Below are 23061 nucleotides of genomic sequence, written 5' to 3'. Positions count from 1 at the left end.
GGTGTTTTACCGGTGATATTGTGTTTCCATAGCTAGAGCAGACACAAAGAACTTGGGAGGAGCAGTGACATCTGAATATTAAACAATTCTCTGGACAAAACAGACAGAACCAAGTGTGTGTGCGTGCGTGAATGTGTGTACGTGTGTGTGTGTGTATGTGTGCGTGTGCAACGTGTGTGTGTTGTATCCCCCAGTGGTGGCGGCGGTGCCATGCGTCACAAGGCTTCCACAGGCAGACTGAAAAAGGCTTTGGGGGTAACAGAACACTGCCCTGTTTGAAGGACATTACACTCAATACACAAACAGTGTTGAATGTCACAATGCACACACAAGTCAAGGTCTCCTGGATAGTACCTTGCTGCGGGGGAAAGCAGACAACCATATACAAGATGATGGGTTGATTACGTAGCGGGGGATTGAGCCGGGCCCAGTGCTTTATTGCCTTCTGTGTCATCAAGGTCCTGACCTCTTTTATGTGGACACAGGGATTCTTTCTTTCAAACATTTTATATTATATTTTCAATCGAGGATATAAGGATTCTACAGTCATATAGGCTTTATCTGACTTTATTGTTCTAGAGGCTAACCTTGAGGCGTTCCGAAGACTGCATGGCTTTGATTTACTGTCTTCAGTCATGGGTTTTGGCAAGGCAATTTAGGCCTGTCTGTGATGCCCCACCACATATATAAAAATATTTGGCCCAACAATGACAAGGCAATGGGTGCATCTCAATACACTAAACTTGCTCCCTGACAAGGCCATGGGACCCATTGCAATACACTAAAGTTGTTCCCTCTCTTTCTTTCTCCTTTTTATAATTTAGGTTTCTACTGTACAGTTCTGCAGTTCAGTAATGTAACAGTGTAAGGTTTCCTTCCTTCTTGTTCAACCCTGTAAAACCATGTAAAGCACTTCACAGTCTCATGAGCTGCAGCAGCCGCAGGGCCACAGAGTAATGTAATGAACATGCAAAGCAGGCTGGGCTGGTGTGTGCTGTCTCAGAGCTGGGCTGGTGTGTGCTGTCTCAGGGCTGGGCTGGTGTGTGCTGTCTCAGGGCTGGGCTGGTGTGAGCTGTCTCAGGGCTGGGCTGGTGTGTGCTGTCTCAGGGCTGGGCTGGTGTGTGCTGTCTCAGGGCTGGGCTGGTGTGAGCTGTCTCAGGGCTGGGCTGGTGTGTGCTGTCTCAGGGCTGGGCTGGTGTGAGCTGTCTCAGGGCTGGGCTGGTGTGTGCTGTTCCCTCGTTTGTCCTGTAGCCTTTAGTCTGACAAAGGCACTTGCTCTGAAAGTCTCAATCAAAACTCGGCAACAGGTGACTTTTCTTTGGCCCCCAAAGTTTTTTGCAACAAAAAATATATATGTATATATACAGTGAGCTCCAAACGTTTTGGGACAGTGAAACATTTTTGGTTGTTTTGGCTCTGTACTCCAAAACAAATATATATATACAGTACCAGTCAAAAGCTTGGACTCATTCCAGGGTTTTTCTTTATTTTTACTATTTTCTCCATTGTAGAATAATAGTGAAGACATCAAAACTATGAAATAACACATATGGAATCATGTAGTAACCAAAACAGTGTTAAACAAATCAAAATATATTTTATATTTGAGATTCTTCAAAGTAGCCACCCTTTGCCTTGATGACAGCTTTGCACATGCTTGGTATTCTCTCATCCAGCTTCATGAGGTAGTCACCTGGAATGCATTTAAATTAACAGGTGTGCCTTGTTAAAAGTTAATTTGCGGAATTTCTTTCCTTCTTAATGCGTTTGAGCCAATCAGTTGTGTTGTGACAAGCTAGGGGTGGTATACAGAAGATAGCCCTATTTGGTAAAAGACCAAGTCCATATTATGGCAAGAACAGCTCAGATAAGCAAAGAGAAATTACAGTCCATCATTACTTTAAGACATGAAATATGAAATATGTTGAGCACTTGTTGGCTGCTTTTCCTTCACTCTTCGGTCCAACTCATCCCAAACCATCTCAATTGGGTTGAGGTCAGGGGATTGTGGAGGCCAGGTCATCTGATGCAGCACTCCATCACTCTCCTTCTTGGTCAAATAGCTGTTACACAGCCTGGAGGTGTGTTGGGTCATTGTCCTGTTGAAAAACAAATTATAGTCCCACTAAGAGCAAACCAGATGGGATGGCGTATCTCTGCAGAATGCTGTGGTAGCCATGCTGGTTAAATGTGCCTTGAATTCTAAATAAATCACAGACAGTGTCACCAGCAAAGCACCCCCACACCATCACACCTCCTCCTCCATGCTTCCTTGTGGGAACCACATATGCGAGATCATCCATTCACCTACTCTGTGTCTCACAATCGTGTCTCAATGTAATCAAGGTATGAAATTATTGTTATTTTCAAATACAATCCCTTTTTGGGCTTAGTTGTGTCCAATTCCGGTCCCCCAACCATCTGCTCTGACAGAAATTCAAAAACAAATCCAATTTTGATTAACTCCCAGCAGCAGCAAGATCACAGCAAAATCACAGCAGCAAGATTAGTGACCTGTTGCCACAAGAAAAGGGCAACCAGTGAAGAACACACACCATTGTAAATACAACCTATATTTATGTTTATTTATTTTCCCTTATGTACTTTAACTATTTGCACATCATTACAACACTGTATATAGACACTATGACATTTGAAATGTCTTTATTCTTTTGGAACGTTTGTGAGTGTAATGTTTACTGTTTATTTTTTATTTCACATTGTTTATTATCTAATTCACTTGCTTTGGCAATGTAAATATATGTTTCCCATGCCAATAAAGCCCCTTAAATTGAATTGAATTGAGAGAGAGAGAGAGAGAGAGAGAGAGAGAGAGAGAGAGAGAGAGAGAGAGAGAGAGAGAGAGAGAGAGAGAGAGAGAGAGAGAGAGAGAGCAAGACAGAGAGCAAGACACTGGTGGAAAACGCTGTCTCAGTCGCCGCTCCAGAATCTCCCATAAGTGTTCAATTGGGTTGAGATCTGGTGACTGAGACAGCCATGGTGTACGGTTTACATAGTTTTCAAGCTCATCAAACCATTCAGTGACCACTTGTGCCCTGTGGATGGGGGCATTGTCATCCTATGGGGGCATAGCCATGGTTGCCAAAATAATGGCCTGCCCAGCATTTTTATACATGGCCCTAAGCATGATGGGATGTTAATGGATTAATTAACTCAGGAACCACACCTGTGTGGAAGCACCTGCTTTCAATATATACTGAACAAAAATATAAACGCAACATGCAAAAATCTCAACGTTTTTACTGAGTTACAGTTCATATAAGGAAATCAGTCAATTGAAATAAATTAATTAGGCCCTAATCTATGGATTTCACATGACTGGGCAGGGCACAGCCATGGCTGGGCCCGGGAGGGCATAGCCCCACCCACTGGGAAGCCAGGCCCAGCCAATCAGAATGATTGTTTCCCCACAAAAGTGTTTTATTACAGACAGAACTACTCCTCAATTTCATCATCTGTCCGGTTGGCTGGTCTCAGACGATCCCGCAGTTGAAGAAGCCGGATGTGGAGGTCCTGGGCTGGCATGGTTACACATGGTCTGCGGTTGTGAGGCCGGTTAGACGTTCTGCCAAATTCTCTAAAAGACATTAGAGGTCTTATGGTAGAGAAATTAACATTACATTCTCTGGCAACAGCTCTGGTGGACATTCCTGCAGTCAGCATGCAAATTGCACGCTCCCTCAAAACTTGAGACATCTGTGGCATTGTGTTGTGTGACAAAACTGCACATTTTAGAGTGGGCTTTTATGGTCCCCAGCACAAGGTGCACCTGTGTAATTATAATGCTGTTTAATCAGCTTCTTGATATGCCACACCTGTCATGTGGATAGATTATCTTGGAAAATGAGAAATGCTCACTAACAGGGATGTAAACCAATTTGTGCACATTTGAGAGAAATAAGCTTTATTTGTGTATGGAATATTTCTGGGATCTTTTATTTCAGCTCATGAAACATTGGACCAACACTTTACATTTTGCTTTCATATTTTAGTTCAGTGTACTTTGTATCCCTCATTTTCTCAAGTGTTTCCATTATTTTGGCAGTTACTTTGGACAGTAAGCCATACGTGACGAGGTCACAGTTCATGATAAAGTTAGCTAAGCTAAATCCTGTCCATTTCAATCTATAGGCCTGTTTATTAAAACCTCAGGTGACTCATTGTAGAAGAACTTGTCATTTGTTTTTACTATTGAGGTAGCATGGTGTACCATGTCATTTTTCCCAAATGACAACAGTGACAAGGATGTTAGCTAAAAAGACTGGTACCCAGGCTACCATCGAAGACCACTATGGAAATAAGTGTTTTCATTAGGCCTATGTAATGCTTTCAGGTGTTATCCTTTGGTAAACAAATGTTCGTAATGTTTGACATACTCAGTGTATAAGAAAATATGTAAATATCCTACAGTCCAAAACTACATCCGTGTCTGTGATGAATGGGTTCATTCTTACTGTTTACTTGTGTGCATGCGCTACAGCATGACAGCAGTTGGGAACATGGCTACTTAGCGTTCAGTCGCATGTCGTTTGTTACTTGGCATTTATGTTATTAAATGTGGAAACACATTGAAAATAACCTACGGATTAAGTATCTTATATTTGAGCAATAAGGCCCGAGGAGGTGTGGTATATGGCCAATAAACCACGGCTATGGGCTGTTCTTATGCACGACGCAACACGGAGTGCCTGGACACAGCCCTTAGCCGTGGAATATTGGCCATATACCACAAACCCCAGAGGTGCCTTATTGCTATCATAAAGTGGTTACCAATGTAATTAGAGCAGTAAAAATAAATGTTTTGTCATACCCGTGGTATATGGTCTAATATGCCATGGCTGTCAGTCAATCAACATTCAGGGCTAGTACCACCCAGTTTATAATTAGCTATAACCAAGGCCATTACAGTGACCAATGTATTCATTTCAGGAAAAAGTGTGATACAAACTATACTTACTTTTAACTCGGCAACATTGTTACATTGTGTCAACAATTTGTTACTGTTACATTCCACTTCCGATCTGCTGTCAAACTAGGCCCATACGCATTCCACTAGCCAGTCACTGGTTTCCTAATGCTGACGGACACACAATCTAAACCAATCAAAGACTGCAATCATAACGCTCCCGGACAATCAGAGGCGTTTTAATGGGAGAAGGCGGGAGTAAACTGCAAGGGGGTTATTGAGAAGGAACGCATCCGACCGTTGATGCTGTTGTTCTAGCTAAGGACACAATTTGATATTTATTTATCTGTCACCCGGTGATCTATTCGGTGTAACGATGGGCTCTTTCGCGCTACCGATGATCTGTTTCACCACCTTATGGGCGCTCGTTGGTATCGTAGCACCCTTTTTCGTGCCCAAAGGACCAAACCGAGGGTAGGTATCCTACCTTACCGTTATCCATACAAACGCATAACAGAAGCGAAAAATAGTGTACATTGGTAATCTGGTAATTATTTATATTTGCTTATTATATGAAATATATATTTTTTTATACTAATATTTTGCATTGTAAGGATATGTTCCTATATCTCGGATTGTAATGAATGAACAGGATGGAAACAGTAGGCCCTGGAAAGTAGCCTAGACGCGTCGATAACCTCTCTCTCATCCCTGCTATTGGCCCGCTCGCGATGCAGTTATCACAGTAGTAGCTACTGTATATCAAAGATACCGTTCATATTAAGCAGGTTATAGTATGTGTGTGTGTGTGCGTGTGTGTGTGTGTGTGTGTGTGTGTGTGTGTGTGCAAGCTTGTGTGTTTGTGATAATAGCTGATATGGTTTGTATCAATGTGTGTTGACTCTTTCTATTCACAGGGTTGTCATCACTAGTTTGATCTTGACAGCTGTTTGTTGCTGGTTATTGTGAGTATGGAAGTCCTGTCAGGTTCTATGCTCTATGTTAGCCCTAGTTCTACTTACTGTATAAGTTAATGTCAGGTTCTCTACTTACTGTATAAGTTAATGTCAGGTTCTCTACTGACTGTATAAGTTCATGTCAGGTTCTCTACTTACTGTATAAGTTCATGTCAGGTTCTCTACTTACTGTATAAGTTCATGTCAGGTTCTCTACTTACTGTATAAGTTAATGTCAGGTTCTCTACTTACTGTATAAGTTAATGTCAGGATCTCTACTGACAGTATAAGTTCATGTCAGGTTCTCTACTTACTGTATAAGTTAATGTCAGGTTGTCTACTTACTGTATAAGTTAATGTCAGGTTGTCTACTTACTGTATAAGTTAATGTCAGGTTGTCTACTTACTGCGTATGTGTGTGTGTATCTCCGTGTGTGTGTGTGTGTGTGTGCGCAGCTGGCTGATAGCGATCCTAGCCCAGGCCAACCCTCTGTTTGGACCTCAGCTGAAGAACGAGACCATCTGGTACCTCCGCTACTTCTGGGAGTAACACCAGGTCAGTCATACTGTCTCATTATAACACCTGACATAGCACAGTATACTAGCTTTCAAGAATAAGCATTAATGTGTCAGGGCCCACGGCACACATGTCCTAGGATACCAGAGATGGCATGGGTTGGAATCTGACCCACTGTCCTTCTGACCTACTGTCCTTCTGACCTACTGTCCTTCTGACTAGCAGTCTCTCCTACCTTTCCTGTCTTCTCTTCACTGTCCTAGCTCAATAAAACACGTAAAACCCCACAAAAATATTTGTAAAAATATATATAATGAATAAACTAGGTATATAGCGTTTATAATGGCTCCTCTCTTTCTCTCTCTCTCTATCTCTCCCTCCCCTCCCCTCTCTCAATTCAATTTGCTTTATTGGCATGATGTAACTCTCTCTCTCTCTCTCTCCAGGGTTGGGTTCTCTTTGATGCTCCTTTGGCCACATATCTTCATTCACTTCATCCATCCTGGACTGGATTCCTCTACAACTTGACTCCTGAACCCCCCTGTTCCCTCCTCTTTACCTCCCTGGCTACATTCCTACATCCCTCCATCCCAATGTCTTTCTTACGTCACTGCAACGTTGTCAGAATGTTGTGCATCGCCATCGGAACCTGCAGCAGTCAAGTCAGATGGGAGAGAATCTTAAACAATCATGTTCTAATGTTGGGATCAAATCTGTGAGAATATAGATAAGTAATGTATAATACTTCGTAGATAGAAAAGTATATGACACTATAAATGTAAGGATTATACGAAACATATATGTATGTCATCATGCTGCTGATGTTCCAACGTGTTGTAGAATGCATGCATAATTCTATTTATTGGATAGCAGGTATGAAAGTAATATGGAATATCAAATGATATAATATCATTTTATATGTTACATATAATCCTTACATGCGAGATATGTTATTATATTTGAGAATAACAATGTATTTGTTTTGATAATGCACTGGAAGGCATAGCTCACACTGACAAACTTGATATTATCAGGTAGCACATAGATGTCACTCTCGCATCTCTAGCTACAGTTAAAACGTGGCATCTTTGAGGTTTAAGTTGACCTGTTATTGTTATTGTTTACATTTCCTGTACATTGTGTTGTTATTATTATTATTATTATTATTATTATCAGAAAGTCTTCATTTAAGTTTAGTATTGATTTTTTACTGACATCCTGGCTCTTACATAAGTTGACTGTTATGTTATGTGGAGGCAGTGTCTGTATTATGTTACTATGATGATTATTGTTGAGTCATTCTGTGTGTAAATACTAGTACATTACCAGGAGTGGTTGGCTGGCCGACGGCCATGAGAAACTACACTGAAGAGCCCCACTCCATTTTAAGCGCGTCAACCACCAGTACAACTCCTTACGCTATCCTCTCTCCTTTCCCATCGTCGCTCTCCGGGATCGTTATGGTCCTCCTAGGGTTGCAAAATTCCAGTAACTTTTCCCAAATTCCCTGGTCAGAAATCCTGGTTGGAGGATACCCAGATTTCCTACGTATTCCCTTTTGATTCCAAGAATCTCCCTACTGGGATTTCTAGAAAACTTGGGAATTTGGGAAAATGTCCTAGAATTGTTCAACCCTAGGTCCTCCTGGTTTGGTTATCATGGTGATCATGATCACAATAACAGCCAGTGTTTGTTGTCGACCACAGGACAACTAGTCTTGCTGCAGGGACAGGGTTGGAGGAGTCAATTCCATTTCAACAACTAACTCCTATCAATTCAGGAATTGAATGGAAATGTCCCTATAAAATTAACTGAAAAATCCTAATTCAAAACTGAAACATTTCCATTCCTAAATAAACTTGAGTTAAACTTGAATTGAGCCCAAACCCTGCAGGTGCTTGCTATCAAACTCTACCCCCTCTTGTGTAAACGATGTGTGGTGCTTTCTGTAGGAAAGCACCTCAGCTCCAGCCAGCCACAACAACCCCCCCCCCCCACCCAGAGAGAAGCCATCTTAGCCTGAGTGCCAGTCTTGTTTGTGCCATCATGCCAACTCCTTGTCATTCACTGTCATACTAAACATGTTTGGCTTGAAAATGACACCAATGGAGTTGGCAAAATGGCACAAACATATCTGGGACCAGGTTAGGGCCACCTATCTCTGAGACAGCTTGTTCCTCAGCTCAGCCAAAAAGTCAAGAAAGATACATCAATATACAGCTACTTTTGAGAAAGACCAAATTATGTTCTATTTTCCTTTAAGCCTTCTTGATAGTTGTGGTGGCGGGGCGGTTTACAGAGGGATCAACAGTGATAGATCAAGGTTACGTCCCAAATGACACCCTATTGCCTATACTGTATGGCACACTACTTTTGATCAGGGCCCATTGGGCTCTGGTCAAAAGTAGTGCACTATGTAGGGAATAGGGTGTCATTTAGGACGCTAACTGAGGTAGACATGATTCAGCCTAGGGCTAACATGAATAGATCAGTTTGCATGGTTTACATGAGAGAAAACTGTTCTATATAATCCAGCTGTGTAGATATGTGGATATGTGGAAGCCTAGGTCCATTATTAGGAACACTAGACCTAGGTTGCAACTTGCACAACAGCTCGTTCATTGTGGTCACCATGGAAACGTATTGCACGTAAAGATGTGTGTGTTTGTGACACTGGAAAAAGACTTGTCTGACTCAGGCGTTGTGGAAGTGTGATCTAATGTGTAGGTGTATACAGTGACATTGTCCATGTGAATCCCTTAGTAAAATCCCTGTTTCAGTGTCTGGTACACTGTGTCTTGTCTCCTTCTGAATCCTCCTCAGCCTGCACCTGACACTTGTCTCTGTTACACACACACACACACACACACACACACAGGTATGCATGCATACACCTGATATTATGAGGACTGTTCTTTACCATTCATTGCGAACATACGACTTCCTACTCGGACTAATGTGTAACATAACCTGGAGGAACCAGTTAAAGGAGTTTATGCGGGATGAACGCCACCTTTGAGTGTGTGTATGTGTTAGTGTGTGTGTGTGTGTGAGAGAGAGAGAGAGAGAGAGAGAGAGAGAGAGAGAGAGAGAGAGAGAATGTGTAGAGGTCTTGACCTTTAGATAATAGGCCCTCTGTATTAGTTACCTTTGTAAAAAGGACACACACACACACTGACAAACACAGATGTCATTGTGTCTGTGTCTGTGAGTGTCTTACCATATTTGTACAGTTAAAGTTGACATTTACACAGTTAGAATGGAGTTACAATGGACGTTTAGATAGTTAAAATGGAGTTAAGGCTATAGCTATAGAAAACGACTAGCCTATAGGCTATAGAGAGGGGGGGGGGGAACAATTGAGCCATTTGTGCAACAGGTGGATGAGGGATTACAGGGTTACATAAAATTACAGATATCATTCATCATCTAGGATCAGACAATTCTGATTACACAACATCATAGGCCTGCTGCTGTGAAGCTGACAGAAAATCCCCATATCCCAAACGGCACCCTACAGATAATGAAGACTGAAGAAGATACAGGACCAAATGTGATGAACTGTAGACGATCAGTAGATAGGCTACAGCGGAGGAAAGCTTTTAGTTTGAAATTCCTTTTTGGCCTTCAACAACCTCACACATAGACACACACAAACACAGGCACACACACACACACACACACACACACACTTTCAATAGTCTAAACCTCTCTGTCTCATTTTTAACAACTACCCACCTGGACTATGACTATTGTTATCAACAGAATAAATGGCCTTGGTGTCCCATAGTTACCGTGTTCCACAGTTCTGGCCACAGAGATGGAATCAGAACACAGACCTATACACTCTAGAATATATATGGTTCAGACAGGCTCGTTCAGTGATTGGATTAAAATGTCTGTGATCATTCTCTGTCAGCTGCGTTGCTCTCTCCGTTGCATATGGAATGTGTCATATACTGTGGCCTATATCTGGGAGAGTCGCTTTCTCTCAATGTGTCTCTCACATACACACACACGCATGGACACACACACGGACGTACACACCCTCTCGCTCACAAACAAACGCACACTCGCATTTTCTGTCTCTCTCTCTCGCCACATTTTCATTTTAGTCATTTAGCAGACGCTCTTATCCAGAGTGACTTACAGTTGGTGAGTGCATACACTTTTTCATACTGCCCGCCGTGGGAAACGAACCCACAATCCTGGCGTTGCAAGCGCCATGCTCTACCAACTGAGCTACACTAAGCTGTTGTATTATTCATGGTAATGTAACTTGACGTCCTGCGCACACACAGGCAAGTGGAAACCTACTTTTGTGTAACATTAAGATTTAAGAATAGAAAATTAACATATGTTTACTTTCTGTAGGCCTAGGCTCCTTATAAGTGTGATATAGGCCTGCATGTAGCAGAGTTGGATAGCTAGGCTAGCCACTCTTTTTCCATTACATTTTAATAGGAATCTGACCTATATTCTCGGATTTCATGTAATTATCTGCCTATAGAGCGGCGCGGCAGGAAGCAGGCTAGAGCCCCCGGTACAGTAAGTAGTCGTGCGGTTCACCCGGTTCAGGCCCTCATTCTTCACCGTGTCCTAAAGATGGGTCACATGAACCCGCCCCAGCTCTGACGTTGCGTTTCGTCGATCCCCCAGCCAGCCATATCCGTTTTCACTAGGCAAGTTCGTTTTGCATGGCCCGGTGCCCCGGGTGCGTGAAGATGTCACTTAAGGACCAATGGAGTAGTCTAAAATGATTAACTCCTGCACCCGGGACACCGGGCCTTCCAAAACAAACTCGCCCACTAGAATTGAGCGCTGCGGTGAACTCGTATGCCCTCGTGCACCGAGAGCCTGTGTTTACCCGTCGACACAGTTTCCATTTTGCATCAGGAGTTTTTCTCCGTTGCTCCGCGAGCGGAGCGCGCGTGTGTCGGTCATTTCGCTTTTAAGGGGAGGCCATGTCAAATGTAACCGAGTGTGTATTCTATCCAACCATTAACATGTATACACAATAACAAAACATATAACGTCCTCGGAACAATGCCCACGCCCCCTCTCCCCGCCAAAAAGCGGATGAGAAAACTAAAGTGTTATCATTCCACCGAAAAATTGAAAGTAGGCTACCAGTGTGCTCTTTTTTAATTGTGAGTCATACGGGCGACACCATGTGATGCGTAAGGGGGTTAGACAGCTCCGTGGAGATGTGTAAGTTATTTATGAGCTTCTAGAAAATAGAATTAGGTTTATCCAGGCATGATGGAGGCAATAATTCAAGATATTTTCATTGTGTCTGGTCTCATTTCGAAATCTGTTCTGTTTTGGATCAGACATTATCCTGTACAGCCTTGATGTCCCCGTTTGATCAACTATGGACTAGCTCGACACCAGCTGTTTGAAACTAACTTCCTTTATGTGAGGATAAATAATGAGTTTGCTGTATTATCACTGTCGCGGTATTATCACACTTGGATTTGCGTAATAATCTTTGGAGCGGTTAAGGCTCAAGGCAGACATTTTACACTGGTGTGGGTTGGTAACCTTGTAGCCTACTTGTCTGGAGAGGATTCTTTCAAGGGGACAAGACCGAAACCTAATAAGGTATAGCTATGTAGCTAGTCACCTCACTTTAGCTTTGTAATTTACTGAAGTTGGTAGTTATCCCCTCTTGGCCTTACATCGTAGTTCGGCTAAGTATTTGCGCTATTATTTTGTTAAATGATTTTTAGGAGAACCGATACAGAGTATATTTGGGGAGGAGGGTTCAACTGCATCTTGAGAGCGGTGCATGCTATTCGATCTCCTGAAAACCCTTTCAACTTTGGCTGTAGGCTACTGTCACTATCTGTCATATTCGAGTCGGTTAGGCTACTGTAGCCTGCACAGTCAGGTGGAGGAAATGACAAGAGGGGAAACGAGGTAACTTCTTTTATATCGAAATATTTTACTCGCAACATATTCGTTTTTTTTGGTCATTGCTATAAAGTATGTAGACTGTAATTTAGGCTACATTGTTGCGTGCGAAGCCACTCCACACGCTATCTAAATCTGGCTTTTTGTGCGGTATTAAAAATTAATAATGGACATCCGGCGTTGCATGGTGCCAGCTGCGCCCCAAATTTATTTTTGTGGATGGTGTGCGGTGCGCGAGAATATTGGGATTATCATTGTCTGTAAAATCGAGTTTTATCAGATTGACCCGGTATGTTGGAGATTTTATAAACATTTTAAACATTGTTGGCGATGTGAGATGCCTTGCTTGAGCGCAGCCATCGGGTTTTGAGGGTCGTGTGATCGTGTGCTCTCCCTCACTCGCTCTCATGCCATGCGGGACACTGCTGTCTGCCATAGCACCCTCCTCTCTCTAGACGGTTCTTTATCTTTGTTGTTGTGCGGTGATTATCCAGCGGTGCAGTCAGACCAGACCACGGTGAGACCAAGACGCTGCCCCAAGTTCACATGTTGGGGGTTATTATGATGGGGTTTATCGTTAGGATGAGGTGATGAGAACGAAATAGGTTAGTTTGTTTATCTTTCATTCAGGGGTAAATAAACAAGGGAAGAGAAAGAAAGAGAGAGAGAGGGGGGGCGAAAGCTGGGGCATTAGTTAGTCCTAAAACAAACCACCTTATCATCAAAAGTATTCCAGTAATATCCGTTAAGATGGGAAAATAACATTATCAATTAAATGATTTCCCCAGACAAATAGACAGTGCGTGCGTCGGACATAATTTGGCAAATTGGCTTTCCAGACAGTCTCACTGATCCGGCTGGCCAACCGTCTCCTCTCGTGGCACTGTAGGCTACTCGGTGCACGCGAGTCGCTCGGTTCCACGCTGACATCACAAGCTGTCTGGACTAGAAGGTGCACTTTTTTGACACTTTTATTAAATGCGTAAATGTCTAACCTACTTATTATTCACGCTTTTTGTTTAGTCTATATAACGTGTTATGCAACCTATAGAGTGGCATGTAGAGAGTATTATGTTATTAGTAGCCTACTAATGGTAGGCTATAGAGAGCTTTTGTCTAAAGTGCATAGCATATGTGTGTGGTCCAGTTATTGTAGGCCTATAGCGTACAGGCTATGTGGCTTGTTCCAATATGTCACTCTGCCTTTTGACCTATATTATTCTCCAGGCCTCCGAGACATTAAATACGTGTAAAATCACACCAAGGTCGTATATGTTGTTGCTCTAGTGATATGGTGTAGCCTATATTCTGTTCAGGGTCGGCCAAGGTCGGGTGTAGACTAGTCCACCATTCAGTAACCACCCTGATCGGGTATTTCCACGCACACAATACAATATGTTGTTTACGTTGCGGCATTGTCTCATAGACAGTTATATAGGCTATATTAGGCCTAATACATAACCTATTAATAACTTCAAGGGAATGGCTGGGAACCTTGATAATAATAATAACTTATCATCAAGCCCTTAATTAGGTGAATTAGGTGAGCTACTTCAGGGCTACAACAAAAATCGTGAAATGTCGTGGGTTCCAGAGGATAGGTTTGAAAACCACTGCCCTACGCTGTAGTGTTATTTTGTAGCCTATAGCCTACTGGTCTTGTCCTCTTGGGGTTGCGTCCCACATGGCATCATATTCCTGTGTAGTGCACTTCATTTGACCAGGGCCAATGGCATCTTATTCCCTATGTAGTGCACTTCATTTGACCAGGGCCAATAGGGCCCATAACCTTTTAATAGCTTCAAGGAGATGGGAACCTTGATAATAACCTTACCTGATCCCTATACAGTGTTATTTATTTATAGTAGCCTACTGGGGTATCTTATTCAGTATGGTCTAAAAGCCTAAACTGATCCTAAGTCAGCACTCCTACTGTGAGACGCTTTATGAATACAGGCCCTGGTGTTGTCTTCATTTGTGACCCACCACCTGGACAAATCTTATGTAGCAAATTTTGATATATATATATATATATATATATATATATATATATATATATTATTTTTTTTTACATTGGATAAAAGTAGAGACTCAGAGTTAGAACATTTTATATTATACACTGCAGTTGAGGAACAATGGGAAAGTAATTCTGCTTTGGAAGTTGAACAATTTCTAATCCCACTTTTGAGAAATTGGCTCTTGAATATTTTGGTACACCTACTGGAGAGCTCTTCTTTGTCTACACCCATTCAGCATCGTTCACACCCTCTAAAGCCTTAGCCCTACCCATCTCTTTAAGGATTCACATGTGAGGCCATGTGCTAAACAGAGTGAGTAGTGTAGTAAACAACCAAAGATTTCAAGACTGAATGTGGAAAAAGTAGCAGCCTACAATAAGGAAAAACTCCAGGTAAAAATACACTTTATCTAGTCCTTGACCTATATCCTAATCAGACTTTGGTGCAGGTCATGTTGTTCTTCACATTACCATCTCTGGTAAACACACACTATATCAAATCAAATCTAAGTTTATTTGTCACATGCACAGGATACAGAATGTGTAAACGGTACAGTGAAATGGTTACTTGCATATTTGCATAGTAGCAATATCAAAAACAGAACGTTTTTTATAATTATTCCCCAGACACACTTGTCTAAATTGATGGGTCATGTGAAAGAAATGCTATACCCACCCCCCAGCCACATCTAGCTAAGTGGATGAGTCACTATTGTCTAGACATGTACACGTGTTCATGAAATACAATAGATGGCCGTAATGACCCCCAGATACACCTGGTTAACTTGATGGGTCATGTAATCATCTGGCGTGGAGTCTTTTGTTTAGACATGTAGCTAGCTAGCTAAACAATGAACCGGCATAATCCCAACTCATACTACTACCACCAATACAAACTGATTGTCATAGCTGTAGTATGAATCTGCAGGTAGCTAAAGCTAACCAACTAGGTTCAATGTTAGCTAGCTAACGTTAGGCTATAACTAGCAATGCAAATGGTTTTCTGATTCTAATAATATTACTACATAGATCATACACGTAACGTTAGCTAGCAAGCCAGCAAGCTAACGCTCGCTAGCTAGCTAACAGTACGCTTTAACTTGCAATGAAAATTACTTTCTGACCAAATTAGAAACGTATAATATCTGAAAATGTAGCTAGACTCTTACCTGTATACATGGATGAATGCTTCACGGCAGACTGGAACCTTTTAACACCGTTTTGTTTGTAGCTACATCTTGTTTGGCCAGCATTGTGTCAAGTCACTCAGTTCACACTGACCGTGGCGTGTGCAGAAAGTAGCCCATCACAACTTTTTCAACTGATCTGCAGATAGCGCCTGCTAAATCCAGGGCATCAATGTTGTTGAGAAAAGTAGCAAAACGTTTGTAGTTCTCGATAGGTAACGTTATATCTTTCAAAAAATCAGCGGTACAAAGGATTATCAACACATACTGAGCAGCTCACGTTATAAACAGAAGCATTTAAAAAAAAAAAAAATTATTTCACCTTTATTTAACCAGGTAAACCAGTTGAGAACAAGTTCTCATTTACAACTGCGACCTGGCCAAGATAAAGCAAAGCAGTGCGATAAAAACAACAACACAGAGTTACATATGGGGTAAAACAAAACAAAGTCAAAAATACAACAGAAATACATATAATATACAGTGTGCAAATTTAGCAAGTTATGGAGGTAAGGCAATAAAATAGGCTATAGTGCAAAATAATTACAATTAGTATTAACACTGGAATGATAGATGTGCAAGAGATGATGTGCAAATAGAGATACTGGGGTACAAATGAGCAAAATAAATAACAATATAGGGATGAGGTAGTTGGGCGGGCTAATTTCAGATGGGCTGTGTACAGGTGCAGTGATCGGTAAGGTGCTCTGACAACTGATGCTTAAAGTTAGTGAGGGAGATAAGTGTCTCCAGCTTCAGAGATTTTTGCAATTTGTTCCAGTCATTGGCAGCAGAGAACTGGAAGGAATTGCGGCCAAAGGAGGTGTTGGCTTTGGGGGTGACCAGTGAGATATACCCGCTGGAGCGCAGACTACGGGTGGGTGTTGCTATGGTGACCAATGAGCTAAGATAAGGTTTGCCTAGCAGTGATTTATAGATGGCCTGGAGCCAGTGGGTTTGGCGACGAATATGTAGTGAGGACCAGCCAACAAGAGCGTACAGGTCACAGTGGTGGGTATTATATGGGGCTTTGGAGACAAAACGGATGGCACTGTGATAGACAACATCCAATTTGCTGAGTAGAGTGTTGGAGGCTATTTTGTAAATGACATCGCCGAAGTCAAGGATCGGTAGGATAGTCAGTTTTACGAGGGCATGTTTGGCAGCATGAGTGAAGGAGGCTTTGTTGCGAAATAGGAAACCGATTCTAGATTTAACTTTGGATTGGAGATTCTTAATGTGAGTCTGGAAGGAGAGTTTACAGTCTAACCAGACACCTAGATATTTGTAGTTGTCCACATACTCTAGGTCAGACCCGTCGAGAGTAGTGATTCTAGTCGGGTGGGCGGGTGCAAGCAGCGTTCGGTTGAAGAGCATGCATTTAGTTTTACTAGTGTTTAAGAGCAGTTGGAGGCTACTGAAGGAGTGTTGTATGGAATTGAAGCTCGTTTGGAGGTTTGTTAACACAGTGTCCAATGAAGGGCCAGATGTATACAAAAGCATGCTACATGGCAGACCAATCCAAACTCATCTCCCGGCATGTCCAGCCCATCCATTATCTCAGCCAATCATGGCTAGCGGGAAGGTTCCTGTCTTTTTCCGTGGCTAAACCAATTTTACTTGTATTTACCGATGGAATACACGTTTGTTATTAAGGCACATGAAAGTTCACATGTTCCAGAATGCATTTCTGCCCCCAAAATGTATTTTAATCATCATTTAAAAAAGAAGTTCAAATGCCTCTCCTGTGAAGTAGTGTCATGCGACATACGGCTAGCTTCCTGAAACGGGTCACATTAGACTGGGTCATTAGAGTGTCCTTCTGGTCGTTTCATGTACTGCTGTTGTTTTACGGATATAGGTTTAAGTAGCCTCTAGGCACTAGACACGGATCTAATGTCAGTTTTTAGTTCCCACCTCTTCATGTTGAAGGTTAGGGTCTTGGGGAAGGTAAACTGATCCTATATCTGTCCCTAAGGGGCAACGTCTACCTGGAGCGTTGTTTCAGAAATAGGATAAATTGTCCCCTTGACACTGATCTAAGGTCAGTTTTAAGTTTACCCTCTCTCATCAACCCTCATTAGGGCTCTGGGGTGAAGTTTTCCCATAGGTACCGATCTAGGATCAGCTTCCTCTCCCCCAATCTTAACCATTAGTGGGGGGGGGGGGGAATGCAAAACTGACCCAAGATCGGCATTTAGGGGAAATTTAAACTGACCCCTTAGGGACACACCTACCCGGTTTGGGTTTTAAGTTAGATGCTGAACTGATCCTAGATCTATCCCTATGGGAACCTATGGGAGCCTCAGGTTGCGTCCCAAATGGCACCCTATTCCCTATGTAGTACACCACTTTTGAACATGCCCTATGGGCCCTGGTCGAAAGTAGTGCTTTGTATAGGTAATAGGGTCCCAGTGTCCAGGCTGGAATGTCTCAGTAAGGCTGTGCTTATGACCTGGTTGGCTCGCACCAGTGGCCTTTGGACTCAGTCTAAGTTATATCAACACTCCATAAATGATTAATAGATTGTTGTTTTTATATCCAGACTACTGTGGTAGGCTATAGGTGCTTATGCATTGCAGCGTAGGCATTCGATTTGACATTTGAGTAATTTTAGTCATTTAGCAGACGTTCATATCCAGAGCAGTTTACAGTTAGGATTAGGATTAGTATTAGGCAGGAACCACACTATACTTTTATATTTAGGGCAGTGGTTCTCAAACCTCTCCCCGGGGAACCTCATACGTTTTACAATTCTGTTGTAGCCCTGAACTAGATCACCTGATTCAAGTAGTCAAAGGTTTGATGGTTAGTTGACAAGTTGAATCAGGTGTGCTAGCTCTGAAATAGATCAAATACTTGGAACGGCTTGGAGGTCCCTGAGGAGATCTTTTGAGATCCACTAATCTATGGTACTGTATAACGTTTCTAGGCTACAGTACAGGCAGTTAATTACCCCATGAAGCCTAGTAGGTAGCTAGCCAAAACACATGCGTTGTTTTAATATCCAGGCTACTATAGCAATGGCGCCCTATTCCCTATATAGTGCAATACTTTTGACCAGGGCCCATATATGGAGCGATTTCAGTGGCAACAGAAATTCTATTTGAATTCCATCATTTAGAATTTGTATCAGTATATTGAATTTGAATGGAATATTCTTGAATTTGTAATGCACAAATTGAACCATTGAATTCACGAATTGAACTCATCCCTATGGGCTTTAGCTAAGTGGGATAACCCAGTCTTGTGACATGCAGTAGACCCGGTTCGCACCCAGTCAGTCACAAGAGCAAGATGAAATAGGGAGTGGGAAAGCTATCCTTAGAAGAACTATGACAAGGCTATTCAATTCTATTCTTATGGGGCCAAATTTCAGTTGTTGTCACACTCCCTGCTAACGTGTCCTGCGCGGCCTGTGATCACCATAGAAGTGAACAGAAGTCCATGTTCCAGAGAGTCTTAGCTTTCAGAAATGGGGTCATAATAGCTTATAGCCCAAACCGTTCAAACGCTAGAGCCAAGTTCATAGGAAGAAAATACATTCAACATGTCACATTGGCTTCAGAAAACAGCCAGAAACCCCTCCGTTCATACCACTACCTTCTGTTTACCACAGAGAGCGTTTGATTCTATCTGTTCTCCTCTACCTTTCCTGGCTGGCAAAGTACCGGGATGGTGTCTCTGGTTTTTAATCTGAATTTAGAGAACTGAATTTGAAAACGTAATCTGAATGCGTCTAAGATGTTGAATGGTAATTCTGAATTTATAGTTTGTAAACCTGATACACAGACAACCAATGCAATATCTACCATATTGAAACTGAATATATAAATATTGCATTTGAATATTCAAATACCTAGAAATTGAATTTTAAAATTGAATGCAATATTCATTCATTTCAGTTTCAAATAATTAAATACAAGTTAAATGCATTCATTCAATTATTCAATTTGAGCATTACAAATGAAATAATATCTAATTCAACTACAATATCTATTGAATTCAAATACAGTTTCTTTTGGAACTGAAATCGCTCCATAGTGATCAGCCACTAAATAGGGAATAGGGTGTATTTGGGACGCAGACTAACAGTACGCGGCATCGGCAGTAACCACAACACATTTGGGATGCAGACTAACAGTACGCGGCATCGGCAGTAACCACAACACATTTGGGATGCAGACTGACAGTACGCGGCATCGGCAGTCACCACAACACATTTGGGATGCAGACTAACAGTACACAGCATCGGCAGTCACCACAACACATTTGGGATGCAGACTAACAGTACGCGGCATCGGCAGTAACCACAACACATTTGGGATGCAGACTAACAGTACGCGGCATCGGCAGTAACCACAACACATTTGGGACGCAGACTAACAGTACGCGGCATCGGCAGTCACCACAACACATTTGGGATGCAGACTAACAGTACGCGGCATCGGCAGTAACCACAACACATTTGGGATGCAGACTAACAGTACGCGGCATCGGCAGTAACCACAACACATTTGGGATGCAGACTAACAGTACGCGGCATCGGCAGTAACTACAACACATTTGGGATGCAGACTAACAGTACGCGGCATCGGCAGTAACCACAACACATTTGGGATGCAGACTAACAGTACGCGGCATCGGCAGTAACCACAACACATTTGGGATGCAGACTAACAGTACGCGGCATCGGCAGTAACCACAACACATTTGGGATGCAGACTAACAGTACGCGGCATCGGCAGTAACTACAACACATTTGGGATGCAGACTAACAGTACGCGGCATCGGCAGTAACCACAACACATTTGGGACGCAGACTAACAGTACGCAGCATCGGCAGTAACCACAACACATTTGGGATGCAGACTAACAGTACGCGGCATCGGCAGTAACCACAACACATTTGGGACGCAGACTAACAGTACGCGGCATCGGCAGTAACCACAACACATTTGGGATGCAGACTAACAGTACGCGGCATCGGCAGTCACCACAACACATTTGAGGTACAGCGACAGTAGGTTAAATGGAGACACTGCATGAACCACATCGTGTCAATAGTACAGGGGTCATGGGGGAGGTGAAACGGCCTCGGTGACTCTGGATTGGCTAATGGCTACAGAACATATATGATGTCAACACATCAGAATCTTCCACAGCTGTAGCCTGTCTTAGTTTCCACACACACACACACACACACACACACACACACACACACACACACACACACACACACACACACACACACACACACACACACACTTTGTTTCCTCATTCCTTCATGTGTGTGTGTGTGTGTGTGTGTGGAAACTTAGGTCAGTTTAGCAGCAGTGTAGCATGATGTTGTTGTTGTTGTTGTTCCTTAAGAACAGCTCTAAGGTCAGCGGTGACCTGTGTTGCGGTCAGGGTGGACTGATCCTTGATCTGTTCTTATAGCTGCTATATCACTAACACCTCAGATTATTATCCTGTCTGTCTGTGCCACTTCAGGAAAATGTGGCGCCGGACATTTGACCGGTAGCATTTTAATTTACCGAACATTTGAGAAATGTACCGGGCCCATATGTATTGGGTCAGGGCGTCTACCCACGGTGCTCAGCATGACAGAAATCACATTTAGATTATGGTAATTAATTTGAACAGAGCATGCAACTCGAGGATGCAATGGCGCTCATCCTTCTTACCAAATTCTGATGCACACTTTGAAGATGTTAGAATAACTGTCCACATTTACTTTTCCTCAGCCCACAAGACGAGTAACGAACAGCAAAATCACTAGCCTATGTCAATCTACTATCCCCCATAGTAGAAAAGTGAAACTATTCCATTGGTCAGCTTGTCGAGAAAGAAATAGCCTATTCCAAACAGACTCTGGGACAGTTGTGGGAAGATAGATCCCAAATTCATACAACCAGTAGGCCTAGGCTACATCAAAATAAACTTCAAAAAGCAATGAGGCTGATGCAACAGATCAACACGTTTAGCTTGTTGATAAAGGGCAATATGGAAGTCTTTATAAAATAATTGCCTCCACATTTGTATGGTCAGATTTTGATCAGGCTACTTTGAAGCAAGGTAAGACATGCCTCATAATATGAAGTAAAACTTTCAGGTTTCAAACAAATAAGAATATGTTTTCAAAATGCATTCTACCTCCAGCTCATTGCAAAGTGGTGTGACGCGCTGAAGCCTGCCTATCGTTGCCTATGCACTTGAATGGTGAATGGGAAGCGGGCTTCAATTACCAGTTGAGAAATAAAAATAGTAGCTCTTTTTAATCGTGGTAATCAAAACTGTTTTTAACACACACTTGTATTTAGAATAGTTGCGCAATGATTGGGCTTATAAACGCATGTTTCACTCCAGCAGCAACGAGCTGTTTGAGATGCTGTAGCAGCAGCTCTCTCGCTGTCTGACAGGTTTTCAGCTCCAGGTTCTGTATCTGTTTCTGTATCTGTTTGCTGTGCGCGTGTGATAAAATAGTGACAATTTAATTCCACTAAATTATGCAAATTAACCTATAGACCGATAAGCATGACCGGTCAAATGTATTTCCAACGACTGGTATTTCCATTAATGAATAGGCGGAATAAAAATATATATATATCAGGTTTTCCGTTTTTTTTATCATCCAAAAGCCGGCTATTATCGGCTAACGGAAACCCTGGTGTGTATGTTCATTCATTCTATACATTCCATTCTGTTGTTTTATACATTCCATGGTATCTGTTCTTAGTGGAGCGCTGTGGGACAGGAGTCACCTAAGCCTTATGGGTGGAGCCCAATAGTCTAAAATGGCTCCCTATAAATCTTATCTATATCAGGAACGCTTTATAAAACTATATGGGCCACCTATAAGGACATAGCCACACTCTAGAGGCGGATCTCAGTAGCCATAACATATCTAAATGCCTCCCTCTCCTCTATACCAGGGCCATATATTGGCATATAGATATATATTAATGGCTGTGCTCTTGACATTGCATCGTATCTATCTATATTTGGAGTGCTGTGTGAGCGTTAAAAGGAGTCACCTAAGGACATAAGCCATACGCTCTATGGGTGGGTCTCCATAGTCTTCACCCTGTCTCCTCTCCTTCTTCTGGTCTGATCTGAAAACACAGCATTTGTCAAAGTGAAGTAAATCAATGTAAAATGTGTAAAATCCAATCAGGTGTCTGCTGCATTCCCCAGGGGTGTATTCACTAGGAACCAAACTGAAGAAAACAGAAGCAAACAGAAGCAAACAGGGAGGGACTTAATTTGTCCAATAGAAACTCAATTTTTGGTCGCAAAACCTTTTCCGTTGCAAAATGTCTTCCTACGGTGTGGACTAACGAATACACCCCAGGTTGTTTGATTGTTTGCAGGAAAGGAGACGAGGAGAGGAAGCCTCTTTAGACTATTGAGATCCACCCATAGGGCCAGTTTCCCAGACACAGAGGCTCCATAGAGAATGCTTTTTAGTCCAGAACTAGTCTTAATGAATCTATGTCTGGCTTATGTGTCCTTAGGTGACTTCTCTCACATATCTT

At 42.3% G+C, this 23061-nt stretch overlaps 2 protein-coding genes across 4 annotated transcripts in view; both read left to right on the top strand.

Moving 5' to 3' along the window:
* Positions 1–5258: 5258 nt before the first annotated feature.
* LOC311118896 (V-type proton ATPase subunit e 2-like) lies at positions 5259–6951 on the top strand. Its single transcript, XM_084193660.1, has 4 exons — positions 5259–5401; positions 5845–5892; positions 6340–6439; positions 6847–6951. The coding sequence occupies exons 1-3, from the start codon at positions 5304–5306 to the stop codon at positions 6431–6433; spliced, it is 240 nt and encodes a 79-aa protein (XP_084049786.1). The 5' UTR covers positions 5259–5303; the 3' UTR covers positions 6434–6439; positions 6847–6951.
* A 4925-nt stretch (positions 6952–11876) lies between these two features.
* The window catches only part of LOC311118895 (uncharacterized protein), a 31957-nt gene continuing 20772 nt past the window's right edge, over positions 11877–23061 (top strand). For 2 of the 3 annotated variants that reach the window (XM_084193659.1, XM_084193658.1), the window contains exon 1: positions 12078–12322. The gene's annotated coding sequence lies outside the window, so the exon portion shown is untranslated. Of the gene's footprint in view, positions 12005–12077; positions 12323–23061 lie in introns of those variants that run through there. The other variant, XM_084193657.1, reaches the window with a different exon arrangement.

This window comes from Coregonus lavaretus (genome assembly GCF_964263955.1).
Source record: "Coregonus lavaretus genome assembly, contig: HAP1_SCAFFOLD_616, whole genome shotgun sequence".
Taxonomy (NCBI): Eukaryota; Metazoa; Chordata; class Actinopteri; order Salmoniformes; family Salmonidae; genus Coregonus; species Coregonus lavaretus.
Note: the sequence above shows the minus strand (reverse complement) of the source record. Positions and strands in the feature narration are given on the sequence as shown.

Excerpts from the sequence above, each read along its gene's own strand:
- LOC311118896 (XM_084193660.1), top strand. The coding sequence starts at position 5,304 with ATGGGCTCTTTCGCGCTACCGATGATCTGTTTCACCACCTTATGGGCG. Across the intron at positions 5,402-5,844 it reads CCCAAAGGACCAAACCGAGG|GGTTGTCATCACTAGTTTGA; the intron begins GTAGGTATCCTA and ends TTCTATTCACAG. Across the intron at positions 5,893-6,339 it reads GCTGTTTGTTGCTGGTTATT|CTGGCTGATAGCGATCCTAG; the intron begins GTGAGTATGGAA and ends GTGTGTGCGCAG.